Genomic DNA, 18,882 nt, shown 5'->3' on the forward strand with positions numbered 1-18,882 from the left:
AAATGTGGAAAAACATTTGTTAGAAACACCTACAAGGGTCACTGACTCAAAATGAAACCATTGTGTTGTAAGTAAAGATAAGAATGTACACTTAAATACAAAACTTTATTACAACCATTGCAAATAGAAGTATGGAAATACAGTTTATCAACATGACTGAATGACACAATTAATCTTCTGAGTTTGCACTTGAGGACGATGGCTCGTCTGAGGTTTGTTTCGTAAGCTGCATGTCTGAGGAGGCAAAGAAGAGGTAATAAATTGGAAACATGTTCTGATACAGAAGGTTACACCCCCAAAAAGGACTCACTGTGAGATAATGCAACAAACTGCCTAAGACATCATGTCTGAATTCAATCAACATGTATTCCTCTTACCAGTGGTGCTATTTACCAGTCTAGATTGTAATGGTGTGAGCTGCTGAGTGTTGGAGATATCAGCTGTAGAGATGTCTGCCTTCTCTTCAATATAATGCAACTAGATGGCACTTAGCTTGTGGTGCTCAAAGCACCCAAATAAACAAAAAAACTCAACAGCAATGTCTCTTTCCAGAAATCATGACCCAGTTACTCAAGATAATTCAGACCTTGTTGTGAGCAGTTTCATGTAGGAACTATTTTCCTTCTTTAGAACTACACCCATCAACTGAATCACTGCGCAGAAGGAGGTGTGCATCTACTCATGGACAAAAGGTTCATGCTCCTGACGGCACGAGTTGTAAACATAAACATGGCATCCTCTTCAGCTGAGATGTAACGTCGGCTAGCTCAGTGGTGCTCGGTGAGCTCGCAGTAGATGCACGCTTCCTTCTACATCATGATACGGTTGGTGGCTGTAGATGGTAGAAAGAAAATAGTTCCCAAATGAAACTGCTCATAAATGAGTCTGTGGATTACCCTGGTCATTTTTTTCTGGAAAGAGACATTGCTGTTCGGTGTTTCAAATGTATTTTTTGGCACTTTTTGCAAAGTGCCCACACTTAATCTAGATTGATAAACAGCACTACAGTTAAGAAGGGAAATATGTAGTATTCATTTTAGGGTGAACTGTCCCTTTAATAGAGTTATAAGGAGGTTGTACAAAACAATTGACATTTGGAGCAAATCAAGCAACTGAGCACATGTTTTGATTTATAATAGACAGATTTAGAATATGATACAGTAACAAATGATGTGATATTTGATAGGCAATCAGTTTCAGCCTCCTCACCTGTCTCTTTGTATTCCACCCTGGTGAGGAAGAGGCCATGGGCCGGAGCAGCCATGTTTTTTGGGTAGGCAAGAGTGTCCCGAGCCTCCAGTAACTCCTTTAGCTGGGGAACTGAGAGCTTCCCCTGGCCCACAGCCACCACGGCCCCCGTCATCCTTCGCACCTGGAACACAGGGCCAAAGCAAACCTTTTTTATATCAATATTACTAAAAATATCACAAAAATAACTGCTGTCATCTCAGACATGTTAACAGTCCCTTTATGCTGAGTGAACATTATTTATAATCTGTATTTCCCAGCCATCACCAGCAGATGGAGCTACTTACTTACAATGAACTGCAACACATTATGGATTTTGAGGACAATAAGAGGAGCAAACCTGCTTATAGAGAAAAGATCTGCCTTTAAATGTCAGCTCCCAGAATGGTATCTCTCTGGAAGACAAAAAACCCCTAATGTTAAATCTACACAAATGTGTCAACAACATATACACACAATGCACCAGGGCTTTCAGACACATTCCCACTACTTCTCATTGAACGTTACAATGCTAACATCAAGTCCTGAAGGCATGACAAACTTGGCATCACTGACTGAGTGTGCCATACTAAAGAAAGGTTAAATATTGCTGAAGGGGTTAAAGTGTCATTTCAGAAGCAAAACAGTGTCTTGAATGGTTGTCAGATGTAATACAGCATGACTCAGTCACACAGGGAGGACTGTATGGGAGAGATTTAGATCTTTATGACACCTATTGAGCACATTACAAATAAAAACATGTCATGGGAATAACCATGTTATGAGATAAGAGCCTTTTTAAATCGAAATGAATAATTCACTCTCAGGTCTGTTACATGTTAAGACACGTTTCTCCTCTTTCTCTCTTTTGTTGGATATTTTCAATGCTTCCCCCGCTGTGTGGACAGAGTTGGAGGCTAATGTGACATTCATGCTCATGCCAAACATCAGATAGAGCTGGGGACTCTCCTCGTGCACAGATTTGTTTAAATGTCACACGCTGAATACGCCACTGCAGCTTAGGTCCAACAGGATTACGTGTAATGCCATAAAAAATACAAATGTGCGTCTTTTGCAATTTGACATTCATATTTCTTGTTTGTTGTTTGAATATTTGAGTCACAGCAGCCTGTTCACCCCCAAACTGACCAAGTGACTTTTTATTTTGGGAGGGAAAGAGTGAAGTGAGCAAACAGGCACATGGGAGGAATTGGGTCAAATGCAAATTTGACTCAGCGCTTGCCGTCTGATTACATTTGACATGTAAGGAGTGCAGAGACAGATTTTATACAGCACGGCTGTTAGCTCATGGACTCTGGTGACGGATAGTATCTTCACGTGAAGAAACGAAGGCTGTGTCTCATGCTGCACAGTCACACATGCATCTGTGATAAAAGCAAGGCCCCCCATTTAGACACACAGGACTATTTTGATTTTCCTCTTTTTGACAAGCTAACTGAAATAAAGCTAAAGGATTGATCAATTAGTTTATTGACAATTATTTTTAGCTATTTGATAATTAATGAATTGTTTAAGTAATTTATTAATCAAGAGACTGATCAAGAGGGACACCCAACTTGCTTTGTCTGGAGATCACTTTTGCGAAACGACATTAGACCAGGGGCCAGCTGCAACAACTTGCATAGGTCAGGAGCACACAGGGGCGTTTCTAGGATGTGAGGACATTTGGGGCTTAGCTCGGACCTGTGTAGTTATAGTTTACTAATGTATGTAAAACTTGCCACAGTGTGAACAGTGGTAACATAAGCTTCAGAACCAGCCATAATTTCAGCCCTGAGCAAGTGACCATCCACTATTGACCAGTCAATCACTGTGTTTCCAGCTCCACCTTTTAGTACGGGATCTGTGTGCTAGGCTCCCAAACAGAGGGATGATGAAAAATGGGGACAGTAAGTAACAGTTCTAATAGCACTATGCTACCGTTCTAATGTGTACAGAACTGAACTGGACTGCTTGGTGGAAACCAGGCTAAAGTTGAGTATCACCGGTCTACAGCCATGCTAAGAGCTCTGAGAGACAGTACTTAGGCACAGTGGTGCTTAAAGCTAAATGCTAACATCTGCATGCTAACATGCTCAAAATGACAATGCTAACAAATAAATAGAAATAATAAGAGGAAGAAAAAAATGGAAGTACAAATAATCAATTAATTAATAGCAAAGCATACGACACGCCTGCGATTTGGTGAGGCTGCATTACAGTGGTGCTTTGAGCTATGCAAACAGCTAACAAATGCTAACATGCAAAAATGCCGATGCTGATATAAAGCAGGTATAATGTGGCCTGTTAAATTGCTAACATTTGTTTATTAGCACTTAACCCAAAGTAGGCTTACTTTTTGGTTACGGGGCCCATAAAGTCCTGTAAGGTAATATATTTTATTTTCTCCTTCACAAAAGTTATTATCTTGTGGAAACTCAAGATAGTGGGCAAATTAAAAATATCGTCATTCAAGACTTTAGGGGCTCTTTACCAACCTCCAGGAATAGTGCCGATCTTTGAAGGCAATTGTACATAGTGACCAAATACAGAACAACAAAGTGTGGGTTCGTCAATCGATGCCATAGGGCCCCAAAAGACTTTTTCCTCATAGACTTACATTGTAAAAGAGACATCTGAAAGTCAGTGGATACATTTTAAGAATGTCACAGCCCTTGCGAAATGACTCGTTTCACAATCTGAATTTGATCCATTCAGTGCGATTACAAGTTCTGAAAAATCTGAACAAATTATAGTAAAGGTGCAAATTAGATTAATTAAGTAAGAGGAGCTCTAAGCACGGAGATAGTCCCTTGTCCATCAGAGGTCTCTAATGTGCTTGCCCTATAGGCCCCACGATGGGGAAGATCCGAGTAATGTCATACCGCGGAAATTGAGCTTTTTTGGCTTCATGCGCCACCAAGCAACATATTAAGCATGAACTGTTCTCTGCCTCCAACACTGTAAACATCCATGCTGCGCACTAACCAAAGTACCGGACAAATTAAGATTTTGACCTGTTGATGGTGCTGGTTAAAGGGTCATCAGGGTGATTACAATTCATTCTATGAGGGGCATGATGTCCGTACCAAATTTCATGGCAATTCATCAAATAGCTGTTGAAATATTTCACATAAGATCACAAATCTCATAGAAGAATAAGAGGGGAAGTCAGGGGATCATGTAGAAGCGAAAATTGGTGCCTGGAAGTGGGCCAGATGGCTCCCGACCTCGTCTTCTACTCCTGCTGCAGATCGTCCTCTGAGTTGATTTAGTATCTTAGGTTCACTTGGCTGACACTTAGAGAAACACTGGAGTCGAATGGAATCAGGTGCAATTGAGTTTAATGTGTTCACAAGCAACAACACAAACAACTCATGAGTCAAGCTCCGGAACAAGACTGAAGTTTCACTTTCTGCGCTGCTCCCTTTTATGCTGGTGAAGATTCGAGAGAATCTCTACCTTTTTCCTTCAGTCCATCCTACCTGCGTTCGAATCTATTGGTGGCAGGTCTTTTTCTTTTTAGCCCTTTTCCATCTGGTCCAAATCTATTGGTGGCAGGCCCCTTGGGCCCTTGTCCAAACATAACCTCTGGGCCTGGAAATCCCCAAATTCTCCCACCATTAGATTCGAGCCTGGTTTCACTTTATTTTTTAAAAATATATGAAACCTGGGGACTTTCTCTATACAGTCCCCTGTGCTTTCATGCAATGTGAGCTTTTGGGTGTGTGTCATGTAATACAAACGTTAGAGTGTGTCTGTGTGTGTTATTATTAAACAGTACATGGTGTGGTATATGTGTGCTCTTTCAATATGTGAGTACATAACCTTGTGTTATGAATACATAGACTTGTATAACAGTGTTTTATCACACATAGATGCATAACAAACAGTTTTACAGGACCTTATACATAAAACATGGTTATATGACTTTATCTCTTAATCAACTTATGCAGTATAACACCTTTACCTGATTAAAGATCAAATCTTACACTACAATCATGACAGCCAATACGATTCACCCGCAGGGGACCACAAATATCTATATCAAAAGTTAGTAACAATCTGTCTGAAAATTACTGATTAATTTCATTCTGGACCAGACTGGTGAAGTCACAATGCTAGCATGGCTTTATTAAATGTAGAGTAAACAATATGAAGACATCATCTTGGGCTCACTCACTCTTACAGCATTTTTATCAAATAAATAATAAATCCATTCATTAGAAAAATAAAATAAAATAAAATAAATAAATTAAATTAAATGACTGTGGAAAAAAATTGAAAAGTTGCAACCTTAGAAAGAAAGATGTTCATAGAGGAAAGGTGTTTAGTGTTCAGTGTTGGATGAAGTGCAAGGCGAGTTTGGAAGAACGTGATAAATTATTTCCTGTAATACAAGTACAAATATTTGTATAACTTTGAATGCAACCTAAACATTACTCCACATTTTGTACTTATCACTAGGCTGAGTGTTTTTTTCAGTTAGCACCAGATAAAATGTACAATAAATCCCAATGAGAAGTGAACACACAAAATTCCGAAATGGAGTATGTTTCACTTATTTATGACAATGACATCTGAAATAATCCCATTTTTCCATGTCTAGCAGAGACCACAGAAATCAGCTGCACATACCACAACTTCTTGTTTTAGGATTAAAAATTCACTTCAACCTTTTGCTTTTCAACAATCCACCACTGGGTGTCTTCTCATTTTATCACTGGTACTGAGAATAGAAACCCTCATCAAAAAATAAACACACAGCTGAACTGCAGGCTTTCATTCATGGTAATTCTGAGGAGAATAAAAGAGGGAAAAGACTTTAGTTTGGTGAAAATGCAGTCATGGAGACAGATCTGTGACCCTGATGCTCACAGCTTGTTAATGCACCCTGTGCGTGGGGGTTAAGGGAGTATGTGACATTTACTCTGAGAACTGCTAACAGTCTGCCTATGCCCATATTGTGCACCATATTTCCAGGGAAAATAATTAATGCCCATGGAAGTGGTATTTGGCATGCAGAGTGACCCCTGTGGATGTGTAATCTACCAAAGCCCAAAGCCCAAAGCTCTCTCTCTCTTATGTTGGATCCCCATTGTCTGAAATACCTACATGACATACACTCGCACACACATGTACAGCACATAAACTCAAAACATTTCTACCTGTATAATCTAACATGCATCACAGCTTATTGTCCTACAGCAGTAAGCAGTGCTTCCAATGATGCACCTTTTGTTGCACTAAACGAACTATAGTTTTTTCCACATTTGGAAAAGATTAGTTTTGGGTCCAGATCACAGCCTGCTTGACCTGCATTTCGCCTAAATATAACATCAAACACGTCATGGAGTCTGACTGAAGCTTGAAAGGGAAATTTTCAAAGCTGTACATGCAAGGCTGGCTGTGTGGAGTGACTGTAAATGATTCAAAACTTTGGCCAACATCTTAAGCATCGGTTGATGCAAGATTGAGAAACACGATTGATCTTCTTGGAAGTGAAAAAGCATTCACGCATCATTTCTTTAATTTCTTGGCATTTTTCTCCAATTCGGAATAAGCTGTGTTACAGTTAACTCTACTGCTGGCCTGGGGAGGCTGCAGAAAGCCATGTGCTATCTCTGTGACAGCCTGACGCTTCTTTTCACCTGCCAGCAATGAGCTGTCCTGGGAGGGCACATTGGACTCAGAGGTTCATGCTATCCTGCCACATTTCACCTTGATTTCCTCAACTAATTTTCGGCAATGGTTAGAATTCCGTCAGTGTTCAGGAGGTTTATACTGTGAGCCGAATTATCCTATTTCTCTCCAAAACAAACTATCCTGGTGATTTAAACTGGCAAAAACACTAAATAAAGCAGTTTCATGTTAAAAACGTTTTTTACGACACTCTTGTTGCAAAAGGGCTGCTAACTACGGTGGCAGACGTGAAATCCAAAAACTCAGATAGCCTTATGTAGAGCTAGACAAGGACCCACTCCCTGTGTAGAAATAAACAGCTCATTCTAAGGTAACAAAAACAAAGCGATTTTTATTTTCAGGTAATTATACACCCAAGAGTAGGGCTGGGCGATATGGCCTAAAAAAAAACAATCTCCGATTTTTTCACAAAAAATCTGATTCACGATTTAAATCGATTTTTTCCCCTCCTAGTTAAAAAATATATATTTTATATTATATATTTTGAGTTATTTCCCTCTATGTAAAAGTCAGACACTGATGCGAGAGGCTGTGCATCATCCCTGCAGTGCTGAAAATAAAGTGCCGTTCTTTAACGCAGACGTAGTCCCGTTGTTTATGTGTTGTTGCCACAACGAGCCATGTTTGTGTATCAAGCGCGTGGGGGGCAGGGGTGAGCCCACTCTGAACTACCGGAGCCCAGCGTGGAGTGGCGGTGGCGGATTTTAAATAGAAACTCGATTTTCATTAAAACAAATCGGCCCAAACTGCAAATTCAAATTAATCGATAAAATCGATTTATCGCCCAGCCCTACCCAAGAGGCCATCCTTATTATGTTATATTCCATTTCTGCCAATACATCCCCCTAAATCCTACACACTGGGCCTTTAAACTAACTGAACTAATTTATATTTTATACTAAAAATAAATAAAATATGTAATGTAAAATAGGTTGCTCACAGTGACTAATCCACACAGAATAATCACCTAACTCGGCAGTTCATAGCAGCTAGCTAAACATAGTGTTTTAGCTCATTGTTTTGGGTTAAAAGCCTGCTGGTAAATATAGCGGAGCATTTAGTAGTAAAAGAGACAGATATTTTCCCTCAGGAGTTGGTGGAGAAGAAAAAAGAAGAACCAAAAGAAGAGTGGATGTTGGAATTATATTCATTATGTGGACACAAACACAACTCCACATGAATGAATGTACATGTCTAAGTAAATAAGCAACTGTTTGCTAAAGTGTTTACGATAATGTCTTCATAATTAGTGGCTGATGTGAAATACTGTTATGTGTGGTGTGTGTTTTCATGCTTTTTTTTAATGGTGTACGCTTTTAATTTTTTCTGGACTGTTATTGTAAGGCAGCAATACTTGCAGCTCCTGAGTCCAAGACAAATTTCCCTGCTGGGACCATAAGTTAAATCGTGTTATATGGCATGGTATCATATCGTATTGCATCATATCACATCGTATTGCACTGCATCACATTGCACATCATATCACATCGTATTGCATTGCATTACATTGCATCACATTGCACATCATATCACATCGTATTGCACTGCATTGCATTGCATCACATTGCACATTATATCACATCGTATCGAATCGCATCGTATTGTATCGTATTCTTTTGTACATCTTTATAAGGCAAAAAGGTGACAATGTTGCATTTACATCTTCTTTCTCTGCCCCCAAGTGGCCAAAAAAAGTAATCCAGCTTCAAGGGGACACCGTACATCAGGAATACTCAAGCTGCTTTGCCGAGGGGCCACTTTTACAAAATGACAGGCATTTAGGGGCCAGTTTCTAGAAATTCGGGGCTTAGGATCTTCCCCTTCCACTCTTTTTTATAAACAAGCTCAATTTGAATGCTTTTTTTAAAGCACTCTGAAACAAAGTACAAAACAATCCCAGTGGGAATCAGTTTATTTCTATTGTGAATTATAAAAAAGGTCTGGAGGCCACCTGGCACCTGACTGCAGGCCAGATTTGGCCCCCCATAAGTTTAGTATCACTGCCCTACATCAGTGCATTTTTGTTTACTTGACCTTTGTGCCGACTACTAGTAGCCAATATGATCAGTCTGCCTGAATGTAAACCGCCTACCTGTGGTAGTGTGCCTGTGCGAAGGAGCCTCCTGGCTGTATGCTGGCCACAGTCAGCGTCTTCACAGGATTTACGAAAGGCATGTCATTGTTGACGGCCCTGAAGGTGCTGAAGTCCTGAGTCCCGACCAGCAAGGCGATCGCCTCCTGCATGGCTCCCACATCCAGCTCCCTGATTAAAGACAGAAACAGGAGACATTTTTCTTTAATAAGCGTTAGTAAAAAAATGCTAGATTTCCTGTGGCACAGGCAGCTGAGGTCATCAGACATCTTAAATCAACTTTTGCAGGCTCTTTGCAATAATGCAACTTGACCCGAAAGTGACCTGCCTGAGCAGCGAGGTCAAGCAGCTGGGAAGTGGTGTACACATTAAAGAAGACAGGTTTTCAGGCCTCTGTGTTCCTTCTTTCAGAAGTAGAATAATTTATTGGTTGACTTATATAATGTGAACTTTTCTGACGCAGAAAGCCACATGGGAGAGCAGAGCATGTCGACAACCGGCTCATTTGAGGGAGAGTGTGCGAGTGCTCAGTGCTCAGACTCTCTACAGTCTCATGCCTCCGTCACTGCTTAAATATGATCTGACAGAGAGCGAGAGAGAAGGGGAGAGATACAGCAAGTGGGGAAATGGAGGTGTGTGCTGAGTGACTCACTAATTAAAATCTTAATGCACCAATTTCAAAATCCTGAACATGAGAGTCATGAATGAAGATGTGGTGGAGTGCTGCAAAAAATGACGGCTGGTTTATTCTTATGCTAAGTGTCCTTTTTTTAAGAAACACTCAAACCATCTCAGATCAAGTCAGTCTATAATTCATCCTTTCATTATTTAGTGCTAAAACTTTCAAGGGAAAGTTGGAAAATGGCACACAGTTGAGTGAAAATAATTCTTGTCTGGCAACATAGGATTCAAATATTCAAGATTCAATATTTATTTATTTAGTACTTTGGTTTATGTCCAAATACCTATAAAACCAATAGCCTTCCTGAGCATCATCAGCTGCACTTTGTGTTTAGTGCTAATTACCAAATGTTAGCAGGCTAACAGAGTACACTAAGTTGGTGAACATGGTAAACACTATACCTGCTAAAAATGATCAAGTTAGAATTTGTAAACAAAGGTCCAGTGTTTAGGATTTAGGGGCTTTTATTGGCAGAGATGGTATATAATATTCAAAACTATATTTTCATTAGTTTATAATCAGCTGAAAATAAGAATCATTGTGTTTTCCTTACCTTAGAATGAGCCATTTATATCCATAGACATATATACGTAGACGCCGCATTGAGTGGGTTTGCCTGCTGCTGCGATACGTCAACGTTGCCGCCATATTGGATGTGGCAAGGCTGCGCTGTAAACTAATACAAGTGAATGGACTTAATTTCATAAAGCGCCTTTCTACAAAGAAATTTACGTTAATGCCTCTCGTTTATTCATTCACACACACACTAATATACTTGGGAAACAGTTAGGCACTAAAAACAATGTATTTGATCTTCTCAGATGGCTAAGATAAGAACTTTATTGATCCCACGCAGGAGTAATTCACCTTACATCAGCTATAGAGAACAAATATATATGTGTGTGTGTGTGTATATATATAGTACAGTAGGCCTACAATAAAAATACAAGACACAGTAAAAGGACAGACAGATACAAAAATAGCAAATATTTGCATATAAACTAAAACGCCAATGGTTCCAAAGCCTTGAGGTGAACCTAACCATACTAACTGAAATTAAGCTGTTTGGTGACTCAGATATCCTACACAATTACACTGAGGCTTGAGCTTCCCTTCCTTCAGAACGGTTCTCCATGCTGGGGAGAGGAGTTAGGGGCACGCCGTCACCCCAGTGACTGCCGAGCAGGCTCCGACGACCCCGGCGCTTCCCTCTCCTGCGATCCCGACGCAGCAGCACCAGCCCCACGGGCCCGGCCGGGCGATCCATGGCAATAGCACCTCTCCAAGTCCGTCATCCGGCGATCCAGAGCCGCAGCCGTTCCCTGGTCTTCGATCACGCTTGCCTGTGTTTCCAATCTCTCTCTCAGAGTGGAAACTTCCTGGCTATACAGTACAGGCCAAAAGTTTGGACACACCTTCTCATTCAATGCGTTTTCTTTATTTTCATGACTATTTACATTGTAGATTCTCACTGAAGGCATCAAAACTATGAATGAATACATGTGGAGTTATGTACTTAACAAAAAAAGGTGAAATAACTGAAAACATGTTTTATATTCTAGTTTCTTCAAAATAGCCACCCTTTGCTCTGATTACTGCTTTGCACACTCTTGGCATTCTTGCCCGCAGCATTAGACGCAACTACATGAGACCTTTAATCTGCAAAACTTTTGATATGCAATTAAAAATTTAAGTCAGTTATCAGGCAACACTGTCAAAAGCTGCATCTTCAAGGTGTGATTTTATGCTGCCTTGCCGTTGTGTGTAAAAAATTTGATCACTGAATAGGGGGACAGAGGTGTCTCACCCTTAAGGCAGCACTGAAGGTGGTAGCAGTGCCAAAATTATGTCTGTATAAACAGGACAGCAAGCAGGACATCATGGATGATCATGGATGAGACGAGTATGACGTTTTGACGACGTGTTACACAGAGATTTAAAGAGTAGCTAGTAGCAGTTAGCAGCTCACTCAAAGAAGAAAAAGCTGCTGAAAATTTTTCACAAATTGGAAAAACTGCTGCAATTCTCTTTGTTATATCACTTTAATGTTCAAATTCATAATATCCTGGGGTTTTGGAGTGTCAGTCAGAGAAAACCAGCAATTTCCTCAGGCTTTGGGATAATGAGAGAATTTTTTGTTTTACTATTTTTTTTTCATTTTATAAATCAAATAATTAATCAAAAAATCTGTTCTCATTTTTAAAAACTTGATGTGATTTTAATTCCCCAAGAAAAAAGTTTCTGCTGTAATATGATCACTGAATTTCAAAACAAGAAGAGATTCTTTCCCTTGTTGATTTTAAGACTAAATTGAACATTAACATGAACAGTGGACATTTTTATTTTTTGCAGCGGGGGAGATGGGAGGGTGGTGTGATGACGAGGGAGAGGCAGATCAAAGAGAGAGCGGAGAGAGGATGCTGTGGCAGAGACGCTCAGGGGTGGAAGGATGTGTAGTGGAGAGAAGGAGAAGGGTGGGAGAGAGTGAGAGAGAAAAAACACAGTCAGGGTAATGTGCGTGGGTGTTGTTCTGCATGCGTATAAGCCCGCAGCTTATCTTGCCCTACTTTTTCCCCAAAAAAAAGTGAGGAGAGAAGAGCAGACAAATGCTCATATGTACGCTCACTGAAATGTGTTTCTTCACGCTCCCTCCTTCCAATCACAGCTAGGAGAATATTGTCTCAGCAATGCAGCCCTCACCATTTCATCAGTTTCTTTCTCTCTTTCTGTGCTCTGTCCATCTTTGCTCTGTCCATGTCTTTTCTCACCCTCCTTCTCCTTTGTTTGTTTTTGGAATGTCAGCTCAGATAAAAAACACTTTGTTTGATTGGCCTTAATTTGCAGTTCCGGTGTGGCACGTGTGGATTATTCATGTGTTTAACGTGCCATTGTTTCTACAAGGCTTGGCATGAGCTTATTGAGGGCGTGTCTGCGTGCGTGTGTGCGTGTGTGTGTGTGTGTGTCTGGACCTACTTGTTAGATTGTGTCTGAGCTCTATTTTTTTTCTTAAAAGGAAATCATCAAACACAAGGATGAAGGATGAAAAGACAGACGAGTGAATGAAGGAGAGGAGTGGTATAAAGGGGGGTTAACTCACGTGTTGCTGAGCTTCCAGCACAGACCGTATTCTGTGAGGGGAAGTGGAGAGCTGTGGGTGATTCCCAGGGCGATGCGGTAGACGTAAGTCCGAGACTGGGCACGATAACGGGCATGGAAGTTATCAGGCACGCGGTGGGCATGGGTGATCCTGGTAGAATGACAAAAGAGCAGTTGCACTGAAAGGTAACATCCATACAGACTGGAAATTTGAGCTCTAATGGATGTCTGACATCATGAATGTGCAGCCATTTCTTAAAAAAAATCACAGAAAATAATATTAAACATTTAAATTCTGGTGGATATCTAGACAAAAAGTAAACAACCAGTGTTTCATTCCTCCCTCAGACTGAAGCAGTCTCCAGACACAGATGGTGTTAATTCTCTCATTTTGTACTGCCAGAAAGAAAAACTGTGCACGAGCCATTGTCCAAAATGCCAGCATTGCAGCTTTTTACACAAAAGCATACTCGTTGTTGGAGTCCTAAAAGGGCTGCCAAGAACCCCAAAGAGCCAAGTGCTTATGCTCACACAGTTAGCATCACAACAGAGCTCTCTGATGTGAGTCCAGCAGGGGCACACTTCCTGTGTATCTGTGCACAGAGAAGCACTCAGGCAGGGATAGATCATGTCACAACTCTAATGCACTCAGACAAAATTTCCTCTTATGATTAAATCAACCCGTGTGGATGAATTTGTGAGTGTGTGTGACATCTTGAGACTGAGTATGTAACTGGCATCTCTTTCAGAGCTGTGCACATGTAATTGAATCCACTTACTGAAACAATGAACCCCACTGTGTTGTTTAATAAATCTACAAAGATTTATAAAGAATTTGACGGAAAAAGGTTTGAACATATTTGGCTGTGTTGTTAACTTTTCCAGCTGCTTAAGCTCTTGTGATAACCCAGTGTAAGTGCTTGAGTGAGAGTTGTCTTCATGACTGGTGCTACAGCAGCTTTAATGGACATCTATTTCTAATCACGGGAGGGCTGGAGCCTATCCCAGCTGACATTGGGCAAGAGGCAGGGTACACCCTGGACAGGTCACCAGACTATCACAGGGCTGATACATAGAGACAGACAACCATTCACGCTCACATTCACACCTATGGACAACTTAGAGTTATCAATTAACCTAATCCCCAATCTGCATGTCTTTGGACTGTGGGAGGAAGCCAGAGTGCCCGGAGAGAACCCACGCTGACACGGGGAGAACATCCTACACCTGGGATTGAACCGGGAACCCTCTTGCTGTGAGGCGACAGTGCTAACCACTACACCACCTTTGCCCAAATTTAGAGCTTAAAAGGAGCTGTATGTGACATTCAGAATCAGACCACATCTATGATTCAGATTCTGGGCTTGGATTGTCTGTGCACAGCTCTCAACATGTGGTGGCTAAGATGGCGGCCAGAAGCCAACAGTGCTAACAGTGCAAACAGTGTTAACAACAGCAACAGTGTTAACATGAGGAGGACTGGAGGGTTGGTGCAAGGCTTCTACGACAAACCTGTCCCGTCACCATAGGTCGGGTCCACAGACTGTAAAAATAATGGATGTAGCTACCGTAACGTCACTCATTGGTTTATGGACTCTCGTTTTGAAGCCCAGAGCTTGGTATTTCGGCCGTTGCCATCTGGAGCCAGAAGTGACCATATTTGGGCGGGAGGCCGTCATCAGTGGTAGCCGCCATGTGAGCGCAGTGCAAAGTGGCAGAGATTAGCTAGTCAGTGGGATACACACACAAGGACTCACATGCATGTGTGGCCAGACCGCCCACAATAACACCGGACAGAGAAGCTCAGGTTACCACACACACACACACACACACACACACACACACACACACAGGTAGCATGACATTATTCTCTGGTCAGGACACCATTACTCCACTATATCTTTACATAGCTAATAGTGGTTTGTTGCTATATTTCCTAAATTAGCATAAATATTTTTAATGGCTGTTTTTTATTATTATTCATGCGTTCATGGCTGATAAAGAAATTAAGACTCAACACTCCCACCCTTCAGTGAGGCAGAGATACTGTGTACCGTACAGTGACAAGTGGTGAATCTTTACTGCTTACATCTCTAAACTCAAAGAACAAAGAGCTGCAGCCATCTGTGCCAGTGTGAGTGGCCGCACAGACCACACTAACACCCTGTAGTGTTTGTCTGCACATGCCTGTTCCTGTACACAGAGTATGCATTCATGCATGTGTGTGTGTGTTGTTTGTTAAAGAAAGCGGGAGGTGACAGGGGTTGGCGCATGTTAGCATGTATGACTTTATGGAACAATGGGAACAATGGTCAAATATACACATCCCATGTAGTGTGCAGAGGCATCTCCTTTTCTGTGCACTGCAGTGCACGTACAGTCTGCATATGTGTGCGTGTGTGCCAGTGCACAGTCTAAGAAACTAGGTTACGTTTCCAGGGGAGGAGATTGGGTGCGACACGTGGCAGAGGAAACCCTTGCGTCTGCCTTCAGCGCCTGCTCCAATATGAAGTGACAGCCTTTTGCCTGGCCCCCAAAACCACACACACAGACACACACACACACACACACACATCAAATTTTTATAAGCAGTGTACAAAGCATGGCCTCACACATTTGGGAACTGGGGCATTGTTTGGCATGGCACCATTTTGCTACTCAGCAGTTTCCCCATATGGGAAAAGGGCTGTTCATTTTAGGCTAATTGAGGCCCTTGTTTTTTTCGTGGCAGCACAGAAGACAAGTGAACGCCGACCGGAGAGGGGTTTTTGTTGTTGTTTTTTTTACAGTGTGAAAGTCTGTGTTTAAATCTAGTTTTGGCACTCTATCTCAGGAGGCAGCAGACCAAAGCTAGAAGCCGGGAGCCATATTCATATTGTTGCTCTAACAAAAACTCTTTTTGGTCATCTCCTCCAGCCAAGTGAGATGTGAAAAGAAGTTTCAGGGTGCCAGATCTGACAATGTGTTTTTTACAGACCAAGGATGAAAACTTGTATCCAATCTGAACATAGGGGAGTGTGTATGAACAGTACTAGTGGTTGAATATTTTGGCACTGTGTATATAAGGTACTGTGAAGGCCGTAAATAATTCTGTTTTATAAAGCTACGGAGAACAAAAAGTGTGTCTATGGTGTATATTTCTCAGCGGGTTTCACATTCTAATCAACACCGTAATTTCCATTTAGCTTGAAGAGTGTATCCGTGTGTGTGTGTGTGTGTGTGTGTGTGTTGTATTAATGGATGCTATAGACCAAAAAGCAGAGCAGGGATAATCCTTTCTAACCTTCTCTCTGCAGGTTTAGGGATTAGCAGGATGCTGGGAGCTTCCCTTTCCTCCCTCCTCTCTCCTTTCTCCCAAATGGCTCGTTCTGTTTCACACTCTCACTCCTCCGTCTTAATTCAGTGTGTGCCAACATCTGTTAAGTGCTCTTGCTTTGTCTCCCCCTCCTCCTTTATCCCTCACTATCTGTACCTCTTGCTCTCCCTCTCGCTCCTTTGTCCTTCCCTGTTTGCATGTATTTTCTATGCTTCTCTCTGGAACAGAAAAGCTGCTGTCTAAATCTCACAAAGTATCATAGCGGTTTAAAGCAAAGTAGTCATAAGAAAGTGACTACGGCTTTGAATAATGCAATGATGTTGTAATGAATGGATTAAAAAAAGGTGAAGAAATGCACTGTGGGAAAAGAACCAGGATTTGAAATACTTCCACACAACTCATGCTGCTCTTTTCTTTTAAATGATCAACAGATGCACTGCTGGAATGTCACCAAATCTATGTGTATGCTAACCTTCGTATGATAATGGGATGATTTATGGTAAATGACAGAGGATTGGTATGTCATGTCACCATATGCAAAGGTCACTATGGTTATTCCCTCATTTACTGGCAATGGCTAACACACAATGGTCTGCATCAGACATGTTTTACATAAAGAAAAATATGGAAAACTCTGCAGACTGAAATGGTGCATCAGTTATAAATATAAGGCGACATGAGACCAAAGAGTTCTGGGGATAGAACTCGCAGAGATTTTCAGGGTAGATGTGTCCCAGTTGTACAATTTGCAGATTTAACCCCTGTCTGAGGAGACTGCATCAACTCGTGAATATTTAAAATGTCACACTCATATAAGGAGTCCAGACTCACCTGATTGGCTCCTCTTTGAGATGGTAATTAAGATAATCAACCAGACGGTCTTCAGGGAATGGTGGCTTATCGTTCTTGCGTTGGAGGTCAAAGTGGGCGGAGTTAGAAAGGGCGTGGACACCACTGTCTGTCCTGCTGGAGATCGACAGGGACACTGGGTTGAGCGGCCTCAGCATCCTTATAGCATCCTGTATACAAGACAAAAAGACAGTCGCTCATGTCTTACTACAATTATTCTGATAAGTTACATGGACACAGAGAAAAAAGGAATATAAAGTAGAGCTGGACACAACAGTGCAACACGAACAGAAAGTCTGTCATCTTCTTTGCTGTGATATGTTTCCTTGTGAGTGTGTGCACTTTTTTTCCCTAATATACTTGTGGCCCCCTTCCTGCCCCTGAAATACAGTATTAGACAGCAGAGAGTCGACAGACAATGAGGGAGAAGAGTGATGGAGAATGACACGCGACAGGGATCACCAACATGCAGACTGATGAGCTGAATAATCTGCTGTATAGAAACACAATGCAATTCAATAGCACCCCAAGCTGCAGCCTCCAAAATGAGCATACAGTTGTATCAGCGCCTCTCTGAAACAATTTCAACAAAAACTGAACATTATAACCTTTGTGAAGGAAGGATTTATTGCCAGACTGTTGTATTAGATGAATGACTGAATATTTTTTTTATTTCGGTTTCATACAACTGGAGAAACAAATATTATTCCACACAAATTTTCTCACACTCAATAACCTAAGTGTAAGTTACACAGCATTTGACACAGTGGCTACTGCACAACCTTTGTGAATGTTGTGTTTTTTCCATATGATTAATGGTGTTCAGCTAATGTTACAATGTAAACCAAATAATACTCAGCTCATAACTTCATTGTTTTCTGAAACATGTATTGGAGGACAAAACAACATGGTGATATCAGTAAAACTTACCTCCAAGTGTTCCTGGACACCTGTGCTTCTTGGCTGGGGCACCTTCACTGCACCACTGCAGATATAATAATCAATAGTAAGTAAATAAATAGACAACACACCTTCAGGCTGTAACCAGACACCCTGCAGTATAACCTACCTGTATTTTGTTCCTATGTATTGAAAAAAGATGAGATAACGTGCCCTGTTGTGCATGGTCTCTCCAAATGGCTCTGACACCTCCTGATCACACTGTTCGCCTTTACAATGAATCGTTACAGCTGCAGCTAATGTAGGCTATTAGAAAAGCAGGTTAGTCCAACACTTTAATCAGTGTTTTTCTCTTGATAACAACTCAATAAAACAACTAAAACATGAGCACTGTGTCAAATACAAACGCTGTATACAAGTATACAAATACAAGCGCACACGTAAACATTAATTTATAGTTTAAAGCGAAACGTTTTCTCCTTGGTGTGTGTGTGACAGGACTCTGTAGCCCTGTCCGTCCCTTTTTGATTGCGTCATAATCCACAGAGCGGGTGTGTGTCGTCGTCGACCAGCCGCAAAGCCTTCTGCCTTGAAACTCACTGAGAACAGAGACTGTGTAAGGTAGTGGAGATGAGTACGCTGAGAGTGGAGTGAAGAGAGTCAACACGGGCAACGTGGCCTGTTCAAGATCATTGGTAGAGAATTATTAAAGGTAAAGAAAGAAAACATTTTTATGACATTTAGCCTATCTTTTTCTATGAAAATATTAGTTTGATAATTACACTCAATTGCTCTTTGGTTTCACGTCACTAATCCTATTGCAAAATTTATCGCCAGTAATCTGAGATTCAAGTCTGATGTCCTCCATTAAAGTAGGCCTAAAGAAAATAATAGTAATAATAATAATAATAACAACAACAACAACAATAATAATAATTATAACAACAATAATAATAATAATAAGAAGAAGAAGAAGAAAAAGAAAAAGAATGATAATTGAATAATCAGAGATTCAAC

At 41.1% G+C, this 18,882-nt stretch overlaps 1 protein-coding gene across 1 annotated transcript; it reads right to left on the reverse strand.

Moving 5' to 3' along the window:
* Window positions 1–86: 86 nt before the first annotated feature.
* Window positions 87–18,397, reverse strand: pusl1 (pseudouridine synthase like 1). Its single transcript, XM_033626537.2, has 8 exons — window positions 18,035–18,397; window positions 17,896–17,950; window positions 16,948–17,135; window positions 12,802–12,951; window positions 9,023–9,193; window positions 1,589–1,643; window positions 1,210–1,372; window positions 87–234 (listed from the first exon to the last, which is right to left on the reverse strand). Exons 1-8 carry the CDS (start codon window positions 18,088–18,090, stop codon window positions 170–172), a joined length of 903 nt encoding a protein of 300 aa, XP_033482428.1. The 5' UTR covers window positions 18,091–18,397; the 3' UTR covers window positions 87–169.
* Between the last annotated feature and the right edge of the window lie 485 nt (window positions 18,398–18,882).

Source organism: Epinephelus lanceolatus, chromosome 1 (genome assembly GCF_041903045.1).
Source record: "Epinephelus lanceolatus isolate andai-2023 chromosome 1, ASM4190304v1, whole genome shotgun sequence".
Lineage (NCBI taxonomy): Eukaryota > Metazoa > Chordata > Actinopteri > Perciformes > Serranidae > Epinephelus > Epinephelus lanceolatus.